The sequence below is a fragment of the Pollachius pollachius genome (genome assembly GCF_949987615.1).
Source record: "Pollachius pollachius genome assembly, chromosome: 17".
NCBI lineage: Eukaryota > Metazoa > Chordata > Actinopteri > Gadiformes > Gadidae > Pollachius > Pollachius pollachius.
This window is the reverse complement of record NC_136950.1, coordinates 12,657,696-12,669,565: the sequence shown is the minus strand read 5'-3', so window position 1 is coordinate 12,669,565 and position 11,870 is coordinate 12,657,696. Positions and strand designations below refer to the sequence as shown.

The window sequence follows — 11,870 nt, the reverse complement described above, 5'->3', positions numbered from 1 at the left end:
AGACCATTCAGAGGAGAGGTCCTTTTTATTTTCTGCTGTTCTCTCTGTTTCTCCGGGGAATGGCTGGGCCGCTGTGGCTGTCGCGGCCGCTCTTCGTCCTCCTCTTCCTCTTGGTGGGATTGCAGGGGGAGGATGGGCCGCAGGGTAGAGACAAGAGGGACAGCAGCAGTGATCTGTGAGTGGACTTGTGTTTTCACCTGGGAGGTTCACCTGTGAATTGGGCTGTTTTATGCATGGATGTTGAAAATGTATTTATAAAATAGATGCAAAACATATTACTTGTTTTATACATACTTCAACCAGGTAGCGTAAGTAATGTAGTCCCGTAAAATTTTAAATGCTTTATTTGGTGGTTGTGAAGTTAAAAGTAGCCTTACATGCTTTATTTTCTAGCTCAACTTTTGTTCTGATTCAACCTTGTTTTTATTGAGTCCATCCAAATCCAAATGCATTCTCATGCATTTGAATCTCAAGCGAATGGCTTGTAGTCAAACGAATACATGAGAACCAGCAGAACAATTGTTGATTTAACTTTTAAGTAAAATCAGCAATACATTTAAGTAAAAGTACATTTCAAAAGTGGGGTGTGTTACCCATGAAGCTAGCTAGTTGTTTAAAGCCCTCTCCCCTCCACCCACCGTAGACCTCGGATGCTCTCGGACAAAGGCAACCTGGTGTTCTCCACGGGAGACAACAAGGAAATCCGCTTCCAGCCCTCGGCATCGGGGCGGGTAAAAGTGGGCGACCAAGACCTCACCTTGCTCCTGACTCAGGTGAGGTCAGACCATCCCCCACCGAGCATCCATTATTTGATGTATACATTACTGCTAATGATAAATGTTTATAGTTATTCATTTTATGGGATTTTCCTCTTTCTCCGCAAGGATTTCCTTCGCAGTCATTTATTTTATGAGCCACTATGTGAACTAGAAGTGTGTTGCTCACGTGAAACCAGGAATGATTAACAGTTTTGGACGCACACGCTGCAGATCTCTATCAGCAGCGATAATCACCATCGCTGCTGATAGAATTCTTCCTCTGTCAATCATACACTATATAATTACAAATTTTTGTCACACTGCTTGGATGCTCGTCCACGATTTAGCTGTGTGTCCCATTTTCTAAATATCTATTTTCTTTTATTTATTTCAATACTCTATTTGTTATCATCGTTCTCCCTGGAGGAAAAAGCTTGAGCTTGTCACACTAAATACGCCACCGTTCCCTGAGTGTGTCCATGCTGACAGACATGTCTCTGATTGCAGATCAGCAGCAACAAGGCTGATATCGAGGACCTGAAGAGCCACGGAGTTGTGGTGCCACCGGAGATCACCAACAGACTCAACCAACTAGACACTAAGGTGTGGAGAGCAGGGCACATAAATACCTCTTCCATACTCTGTGTGTTCCTGCACGTGATCAGACAGAAATTACTAAATACATCTAAAACCCCCCACCCCAAAAGTAAAATATAACAATTGTGCTTGTAGGCACCGTTCAATACAATACAAATACTAAATGATATACACCTGATTTTAAAGTCGAATTAATCTGTCATTAACGTAAAACCCACATCCTTTATTTTCTCTGTTCTCTTTCAGACGTCAGCTCTTGAGACGAAAGTGACCTCACTGGAATCTGTAAGAATTCAACACGCTGGTCACTGTTATAATAGATTATTTTTAATTAATTCTTAGGAGATTACTCTTCAGGTATATACGTAAACCTCATGTCATCAGTTTGCAATAACGCCACCTAAAAGCTGTCATTCGGCAGTTATATTTTGTAAAAGTTTATTTTCAATTCAAAACAGATTTTTGAATGTCAGCTTTTAAGATAGGTTCAAATGAAATAATGTCACAGACGTATGTTGGTTGGATGATGTGAAGACGTCTGCAGTCTGGAATCAGTATCGGTAAAGAAGAAGTGTTATAGGTGCAAAGTCTGATTGTGAACCAGACTGCTCTCATTGCTGTGTGTGTGTGTGTGTGCGTGCGCTTGTTTGCGTGTCTGTGTGTATGTGTGCGCGTGTGTGTATATTTGTGTATGCGTCTGTGCATGTGTGCCTGCGTGTGTGCCTGTGTGTGTGTCTGTGTATGTGTGTATGTATGTGTGCCTCATCCCAGATTGTTCAGCGGCAGGCATGCAACAGCAATCCCTGCAGGAACGGAGGCACCTGTTTGAACCTGCTGGACTCCTTCCACTGTGTTTGTCCCGGCAACTGGGCTGTGAGTAACACAAACACACAGACACACACTGTAATACTATCACTATACAATGTTCCATTAGTAAACACTGTTTCATTAATATACACTATTATACATATTTTGTTAAACTATTTCATTACCATAAATGTACGTATCAATACATACTGTTATTTCTATACAATATTTCATTAGTATACAATATTTTATTACTATACACGGTTGTAAATATCAATATACTCTTTATTACTACTATGCACACTATTTCAGTACTATACACTTTTTTACGACAACACTATACCATCCTATGTGTGTCTCTATGTGTGTGTCGTTGGTAGGGTCCCAACTGTGCCACAGATGTGAACGAGTGTCTGATCTATAGCGGGACGTCCCAGGGCTGTCAGAACGGGGCCACGTGTTTGAACAGCCCAGGATCCTTCAGGTAACCCCCCAAGACACACACACACACGCACGCACACAGACACATGCATGCACACACACACACACACACGCATACACAAACATACCCAAACGCACACGCGCACACACACACACACACACACACACACCAGGTTACACTGATCTTCATCACCGTGAGGATTGAACACAGACTTTAATAGTATTTGTTGAAGCGTGTGAACCTCACAACACTATCTCCTGATTTGTGAATGATATTGTTCACCATCGGACCTCTCTCTCTGTCTACAGCTGTGGCTGTTCTCCAGAGTGGTCGGGCTCGCTCTGTACCGTGCGCTTTGACGACTGCAGGGGCTCTGGGCAGGGTCTGTGCGTGCACGGCATGTGCATCGACGCCGATCGCGACACTCCAGGACAGGTGAGCGAGTGAGCTCATGTAGTCACCAGTGCGGTTCTTCCGGTCATGTCTTCTGTAAGCTGGAGGTTAACCTCGTTCCCACACGTTTTCATCGTTTGACGGAACGCTTTGAGATGGTTCCTTCTATGCATAAAATGCTTAGGGACAGCCACCACTAACAGCAAAGTATTATACATATCGATATCTATATCTACATCTATATATAAATATATATATATATATATCCAGGTTGTCTTTATATATCCAGGTTGTCTTCCTGAAGGTCCTTTTTCCATACTCACCAGCACCCATTCCCAACACCCATCCCCATCAAGTGTAATAACCTTGGTGTGACGGATGGCCCTCCAGGCTAGTCAATTTTATGGCTCAATTATATTTCATACAGCAGCTAGAATAATGCAACGCTTTAGCACCGGTCCAGTGCCCAGCAAGAGCCGTTATTTTGATGGCAGTCCTGGAAGTGCAGATAAATATTGCGATTTAATGGATGGCGGACTGATAGAAGGAGGTAGCCGTCTCTACGGTCTCTGTGAGAGTGCTTTTGCTCTTGTGTTCCATCAAGGCTCCTATGATTAATGCACTGTTAGTCCCCATCATAATGTTAGTAGAAGAAGAAGAAGAAGAAGAAGAAGAAGAAGAAGAAGAAGAAGAAAGAAGATGCATGAAGTTGTAATTATATTCATAAGAATAACTTGATAAGTATGCACCTTTTTAATGAACTTAACAAAGTGCTTTTCAAGTGGTGAGGTAGGTAAAGTGAGGTAAAAAAAGAGTAATGGACAAAATGAACAGGAAAGTGCATGCAATCAGTACACAAATAGTTCGGCCTGGTGGGCCATGGTGGTGAAAGCCCACCTCCTTTAGTTTGTAGCCTAACAAACAGCTATTACCTTACCGACATCTGACTTTTACAAGGACAACTTTTACAACTTTTACATTCGTTAACGCAGCAATGTAATGATTATCCTGTACTCTGCAGCCTAGCGTAAATCATCAACGCTCTGTTTGTTTATCCGTGTCTCGGTTTTCTTGATCTTTTCCGGTCATCCAGCCGAGGTACCAGTGTGTCTGTGACAGCGGCTGGCAGTCTCCTTCGGGGAACCCGGCGTGCGTTGAGGACGTGGACGAGTGTTCCCTCGCCGTCAAGCCTTGCTCCAGCAACCCCGCTGTCTCCTGCTACAACACCCAGGGATCCTTCTACTGTGGTGGCTGTCCTGCAGGTCAGGCCCTCTGCAGACGCGAATGACTGTTACTATTTACTACTGTTTATGAGTCGTCCAACTGATAGCGTTCCGTCATCCCTAAGCAGTTTACAGGGATTCATTTGGAGGTTCATTGAGGTCGGACAGTTTTGCAGGAGAGGGTTTGGATTAGGGGCATCTTGGTGTAGGAAGGTATACTGTGGACATGGCTGAACCCAAAACCCTTTGGCTTATTTTGTGTTGTTTTTATCAGAGTGGGATTTCTGTGTTTTACTTATGGATTTTAAATCTCAGGGGCCAATAAGATTGTTTCAGTGTGATATGTTGCTGTTAATGGTTTGCGTTTATTTATTTATTTATGAATTTAGCAAGTCAAAATGTTCACATTGCATAACGTTTACCACTTCCCTCACGTTTCCACGCACATATCTCGATTTATAAATGTGTAAGTCCCTCCCCATCTGTGGTTTATGTACTGTTGATTTAACTTTAAATAACTCTGAATAGATATTCTCTGACAGACTGCCAGAGAGGAAGTCAGGTGTCTAAAATAACTCTCTCTCCCACAATCCAACTCCAACCCATCCCCGCCCTCGGCTTCCCTAGGTTGGCAAGGCAACGGCTACAGCTGTCGAGATGTGGACGAGTGTTCGACCAATAACGGCGGCTGCTCCACGGCTCCGACGGTCCAATGCCTGAACACCATGGGCTCCTTCCACTGCGGGCCCTGCCCCCCAGGTACACTGACTCATTATCAATGAACACCATGGGCTCCTCTAACCTGTGGGCCCTGCCCCCCAGGGGTACACTGACTCATTATCAATGAACACCATGGGCTCCTCTAACCTGTGGGCCCTGCCCCCCAGGGGTACACTGACTCATTATCAATGAACACCATGGGCTCCTCTAACCTGTGGGCCCTGCCCCCCAGGGGTACACTGACTCATTATCAATGAACACCATGGGCTCCTCTAACCTGTGGGCCCTGCCCCCCAGGGGTACACTGACTCATTATCAATGAACACCATGGGCTCCTCTAACCTGTGGGCCCTGCCCCCCAGGGGTACACTGACTCATTATCAATGAACACCATGGGCTCCTCTAACCTGTGGGCCCTGCCCCCCAGGGGTACACTGACTCATTATCATGTAGCCTTTAATAGTATTATATGTGTTGGCATCAGCTAACTGAACTTGTAACACTTTACAATACGGGTACATTAATTAACCATGAGTTAACATTTGTTAATGCAGTAATAACAATTATTCGCTTTTATTTTATCTTACTATATTATCTGACAATTATCTTTACACTTGGCGATTTTTATAAAATATGTATTTTTCTGCCCAGATCCTCTCCCTTTGATCAGTCCTTTTAATCCGTTGTGTTCACTAGGTTATGAGGGAGATGGGAGGACTTGCACTCAGGCCAACATCTGTGCCACAAACAACGGTGGCTGCTTCCCATTGGCGAGCTGTTCATCAATTCCAGGTACACACACACACACAGACACACACACACACACTCAACACCTTTTAAATCCAAAACTCAACTCATATTTCCAACATTATTTTTATTGAACTAAAAGTCACATTTACCTTTATACTGCCAAATTTACTCATCATCAGTATGATTCAATATTATGTGGTGAACCTGGGTTTATTTTTCTCGCAAAAACAATTTGTCATGTGGATTGAACGTACAGTCGGGCAAAAAAGTATTTGGTCAGCCACCAATTGTGCAAGTTCTCCCACTTAAAAAGATGAGAGAGGCCTGTAATTTTCATCATAGGTATACCTCAGCTATGAGAGACAAAATGAAAAGAAAAAATCTAGAAAATCCCATTGTCTGATTTTTAAAGAATTTTAAGTATTAGGTCAATAACAAAAGGTCATCTCAATACTTTGTTACGTGCCCTTTGTTGGCAATGACAGAGGTCAAACGTTTTCTGTAAGTCTTTACAAGGTTTTCTCACACTGCTGCTGGTATTTTGGCCCATTCCTCCATGCAGATCTCCTCTAGAGCAGTGATGTTTTTGGGCCACACGGACTTTCAACTCCCTCCAAAGATTTTCTATGGGGTTGAGATCTGGAGACTGGCTAGGCCACTCCAGGACCTTGAAATGCTTCTTACGAAGCCACTCCTTCGTTGCCCGGGCGGTGTGTTTGGGGTCATTGTCATGCTGAAAGACCCAGCCACGTTTCATCTTCAGTGCCCTTGCTGATGGAAGGAGGTTTTCACTCAAAATCTCACGATACATGGCCCCATTCATTCTTTCCGTCACACGGATCAGAAGTCCTGGTCCCTTGGCAGAAAAACAGCCCCAAAGCGTGATGTTTCCACCCCCATGCTTCACTGTAGGTATGGTGTTCTTTGGATGCAACTCAGCATTCTTTCTCCTCCAAACACGACGAGTTGAGTTTTTACCAAAAAGTTCTATTTTGGTTTCATCTGACCATATGACATTCTCCCAATCCTGTTCTGGATCATCCAAATGCTCTCTAGCAAACTTCAAACGGGCCCGGACATGCACTGGCTTTAGCAGGGGGACACGTCTGGCACTGCAGGATTTGAGTCCCTGGCGGCGTAGTGTGTTAGTGATGGTAGCCTTTGTTACTTTGGTCCCAGCTCTCTGGAGGTCATTCACTAGGTCCCCCCGTGTGGTTCTGGGATTTTGTTCACCGTTCTTGTGATCATTTTGACCCCACAGGGTGAGATCTTGCGTGGAGCCCCAGATCGAGGGAGATTATCAGTGGTCTTGTATGTATTCCATTTCCTAATAATTGCTCCCACAGTTGATTTCTTCACACCAAGCTGCTTACCTATTGCAGATTCAGACTTCCCAGCCTGGTGCAGGTCTACAATTGTTTTTCTGGTGTCCTTTGACAGCTCTTTGGTCTTGGCCATAGTGGAGTTTGGAGTGTGACTGTTTGAGGTTGTGGACAGGTGTCTTTTATACTGATAAGGAGTTCAAACAGGTGCCATTAATACAGGTAACAAGTGGAGGACAGAGGAGCCTCTTAAAGAAGAAGCTACAGGTCTGTGACAGCCAGAAATCTTGCTGGTTTGTAGGTGACCAAATACCTATTTTCCACCATAATTTGCAAATAAATTCTTAAAAAATCAGACAATGTGATTTTCTGGATTTTTTTTTTCATTTTGTCTCTCATAGCTGAGGTTTACCTATGATGAAAATTACAGGCCTCTCTCGTCTTTTTAAGTGGGAGAACTTGCACAATTGGTGGCTGACTAAATACTTTTTTGCCCCACTGTATATTCATGGATATTCACAGATATTCATATCTTCGGGCTTGGGATCTACAAGATGAAACACTTTACAAACAGAAAAGCCATACAGATGGCATCTTCTAAATGACGTGATTTTACCAATGTATTACAGGGTCCGGCTTCCCGCTCTGTACCTGCCCCGCGGGCTACGTGGGGAATGGCTACGGCCCCTCGGGCTGCACGCAGACCAGCGACGTCTGCCAGACCAGCAACCCCTGCGTCAACGGACAGTGTGCGGTGAGGCTGCTTGTTATCTCGATGCTCATTCGTCACTTTGCCGACGCTGTTCCCCAATGCGGCCCACAGTGAACTCTGATGACGTTAAGGAGCAGGTTGGTATCAGGGGAGTTCTTGTTCAAGGATGACCTACATGTAGACTTTGGGGATCGAACCCAGGACCTTTGGTTTGAGTCAGCCACCCCAATCCACTACACTGACCCGTCCCTGACACATTAGAAATAAGTTAAAGTTGCACTGTGTAACTTTTCGACTAACTCGTAGCTCAACATGACATGGACATATCTGTATTAAATGCTGATCAATAGCAGATTCAATAATGTTAGCAATAAAATCACACCCTTTAACTGATATATACATTAAAAATAATAATAATGCTGGCCAGCCCGTACCTCTCTCTTTGTTTATAAGAACGTCCTGCTAAGGGGGTGTGAGCTACGCTAGTTTGTGTCACACAGCTGCAGAGCCAGTTAGAGTGGGCAGAACACTGTTCTGTCGACACTGTTGTTTTCTTTCTGAAAGCCAACCCTTCTCAATTGGAGGGGTTCAATCTTGCAAATTTAGACTTTTAACAAAACATATATAACTCTCTATCGCTTCTTTTGAATCTCATAAACCCCACTCTCGAGGGCCACTCCGCCGCCACCACTGACCGCTTCACGTTGCGTTTTTTCCACCCCAGGCCACCACCACCGCCCCCGGCTACGTCTGCACCTGTAGTCCAGGCTGGGCCGGGGCCACCTGTAACCAGAACGTCAACGAGTGTGCCAGCAGCCCCTGTCAGAACGGAGGCACGTGCACAGACGGCCTCAACAGCTTCACGTGCACCTGCACCGCCCTTTGGACAGGCCCGCTTTGCCAAACCCAACAGCAAGGTGCTTAGGGGATTTCATTTCACTCCAATGTGTCGTGTGGTCCAAAACCTTTCGGACTAATAACACATGTTTGTAGTTGTATAGCATGATTGATGTGTGATTTTTTCAGTTGGTGTTTGGATTTTGCAGAAATGACTGTGCATCTCAAATCTGGGGCTTGGTTCTCTCCCATTTTTCATTTTTATTGAAGTGCATTTTGAGCGTGTTGTAACAGAATTTTGATAAATGTGCACACACAGCTCATTAATCGGCACTCTACCAATCCGCTGAAGTCTGTTATCTTCGATGCTCTACAAATACTGCTGGCACGAAGGCTTTTGGCACAAATGCGGCATGGAGCAGTTCCCGCCTCTAACTACAAATGTGCTTTCTCGTTTAGAAACCTCTTCCAATGCTTTATCAGTTCAATTATACTCCACGTTTGCTGCCATAATATATCATCTTTGTGTGCTGAACATCCTTTGGAGCTAAACTTATTGTGACTCTAACACCTTATTATTCCATGTGTGTGTGTGTGTATGTGTGTGCGTGTGTGCGTGCGCGTGCGTGTGTGTGTGTTCCCAGTGTGTGGGGGCAACCTGGCGGGTCCCGCAGGGTCCTTCAGCTACCCTAACACCCCTGGCCACGACGAATACGACCACCTGGTCAGCTGTGCCTGGGTGATCCGCACGGAGCCCCACCAGGTGGGCCTATGGACCCCTGTGATTGATTACTGCGCTCTTGGATTCACTACAGCCTGGTCGCACAAATCGAGCTGACAAGCAAAAAAATCTTGGCGAAGGGAGCACTTCGTTTTCTTTTGCTTCGTGTTTGTTTCGACCAATCATGTCGCTGGAGGCAGGGATCTGTAAGCGAGCCATTGGATAACAGCGAACACAGACTCGAGTTTGGATTCTCTGTCCGAGCCCGAGCCCGAGCCGACCCGACCCGACCAACGAGCCGGATCGGGCCGATATTTCCCACCACCATCCTCGGGCCGGGTCGGGCCGGGCCTTTGATCCAGCGTTTGTGTGTGTTTTTTTTTTTTAAATCATTGCTTTATTGGCCTGATCTGAGGGGAAATCTATGCCATAAACAGAAATATTATAGGCCTATATATATTAAGCAGAGTAGGCCTAATAAAAAAATGTGTAAAAGTTACACAAAGTAAAAAATAAAAGAAATGTCGGGCTGAAATCGGGCTCGGGCTCATAATTACAATTAATGTGTCGGGCCGGGCTGGGCTCGGACAGAACGTGCAGGGCCTCGGGCCGGGTCGGGCTTGATTTTCTGGGCCCGATCTAAGCTCTAACACAGACCCGCCAAACACTGGCCAACTTTTCCTGGCGGCAGGACAAGCTAAAACATAATTTCCAGTCACTGACAAACATTCCTAGAAGTGTCTGAAAGGTTTCAAATCAATAACGTGTAGACCGGCTCCTTTAAAAATACATTATCCAAATCCCCTGATAAGTAGCTTCTTGTGGGATTGAGTTTCTCTTTGAATAGAATGTCCCCCGAACAAAACAGGAATCAAGTTGTAGCCTCGCCCCTTTCAGTGTTTTTTCCGGCCCAGGCTCTGTGCCGTCTCCCCATGGAAGTTCTGCTATAACATAGTCGGACTGCTGAATCCCAGATTACTGCAGCAATATGCTTCACATCAGTCTCTGACTTAAGGCCCTGATATGCTTTAAAGGAAATCTGAATGAGCTTGTTTGCAGACAAACACGTCAGACTAGCCGGTGGTTTTCAAATCGGGCCTTTATGCCTTTCAACTGTTCTTTCAACACCTTTTAAAGCAAGAGATGATCGTTGTCTTTTGGGCAGTGGCACCTAGGACTGTGTAAATCTCTTCCTATGCATGTCCACGATATGGACTCTGTGGATACATATGAAGACACACGTTTAATTAGGCTTTTGTACACCAGTGTGTTGCTTTGTGTTTCCATGTGCCTGTATTTGACTAAAGCCTTGGGCTACTTTTGCAAATCACTGTGACCTCCTGTCTGTGAAAGCTGCTGTATAAATAGACATACTTCCTTTCTGCCATCCTCCCCTCCTTCACAGATCCTGCACATCTCCTTCCCTTTCTTCGAACTGGAGAGCAGTGCCAGCTGCAACTTTGATTTCTTGCAAGTCCACGACGGAGAGAGCGTTTCCTCCTTCCAGATCGGTAGATACTGCGGTGCCACCCGCCCGCAGGACCTGTTCAGCTCCCACAATGCACTCTACTTCTGGTTCCGCTCTGACAGCTCCGTCAACGCCGGAGGCTTCACCGTCTCCTGGCAGTCTCAGGACCCAGGTACCTGCCCTGTGTGTGTGTCTATATGTGGTGTGTGTGTTGTGTGTGTGTCTGTGTGTGTGTGTTTGTGTGTGATTTTGTGTGTATGTCTGTGTGTGTGTGTGTTTCTTTGTGTATGTGTGTGGGTGCGTCTGTGTGTGTTTGTGTTTTTGTGTGTGTTTATCTGTGTGTGTGTGTGTGTAAATTCTACTAACACACATTTCTACCCCCGGGTACCAAAGTGTGTGGAGGTGAGCTCACCAACACACATGGGAACATCAACTCTCCCGGTTACCCGGGCAACTACCCGCCTAGCAGGGACTGCTACTGGACAGTGAGCGTGCCGCCCGGCCTGCTCATCACCTTCGCCTTCGGGGACCTGAGCCTGGAGCACCACCCCGACTGCAGCTTTGACTTCCTGGAGGTGGGCGGGGCCTGCTACCCCTAGGAGCCGCCGGCGCAATTCTAGCTCTTAGCTAACGAAGGCCATCTTTGGGGAAATAAGAGAAGATGATAAAGGGAGCGTTTCACACGTGGTAATATGCGTAGTAGATTAGGTGAGTGGTCGTTAAGCTAGCGCTCGAAAAAAGAGAGCAAAGTGGAATTGTTTGTAGCTGTGACGCGTCGTTTTCGGTAAGGTGCTGTCCGCACACAGGCCCTACGAAATAGTGTCAACACTTTGCCGTACCCATGCTGTGCAACATGCTACTAATCGCCGGAGTAGCCATGCATGAGGCCCCAGGACGACGCCATTTTTGGCTCACGCCAGCTGGCACGGGTTCACGCACCGCGACCATGAATAATGCTCAAGGGATGAGACGAGACCACCCAAAGCAGGGACCGGACGGGGTCCGATTCTAAAAGAGTGTGTTTCTCCTTATGAACCCCCGATGGCTCGCCGCATGTGGTGTGTCGCTCCAGATCCGGGACGGCCTGGTGGCAGAGGACCCGTCCCTGGCCAAGTACTGC

The 11,870-nt window shown here is 45.9% G+C and overlaps 1 protein-coding gene across 1 annotated transcript in view; it reads left to right on the top strand.

Moving 5' to 3' along the window:
• Window positions 1-59: 59 nt before the first annotated feature.
• Window positions 60-11,870, top strand: part of cubn (cubilin (intrinsic factor-cobalamin receptor)) — a gene marked incomplete at both ends in the record, with an annotated part of 59,820 nt that continues 48,009 nt past the window's right edge. The window contains 16 exon segments of the mRNA XM_079755222.1: window positions 60-175; window positions 644-773; window positions 1,266-1,361; window positions 1,602-1,640; window positions 2,127-2,228; window positions 2,543-2,646; window positions 2,913-3,039; window positions 4,091-4,259; window positions 4,848-4,979; window positions 5,637-5,732; window positions 7,642-7,766; window positions 8,449-8,641; window positions 9,206-9,324; window positions 10,688-10,922; window positions 11,144-11,325; window positions 11,823-11,870. The exon segment at window positions 11,823-11,870 is cut by the window's right edge and continues 115 nt beyond it. Of these exon segments, the coding sequence (XP_079611348.1) occupies window positions 60-175; window positions 644-773; window positions 1,266-1,361; window positions 1,602-1,640; window positions 2,127-2,228; window positions 2,543-2,646; window positions 2,913-3,039; window positions 4,091-4,259; window positions 4,848-4,979; window positions 5,637-5,732; window positions 7,642-7,766; window positions 8,449-8,641; window positions 9,206-9,324; window positions 10,688-10,922; window positions 11,144-11,325; window positions 11,823-11,870 (2,013 nt within the window).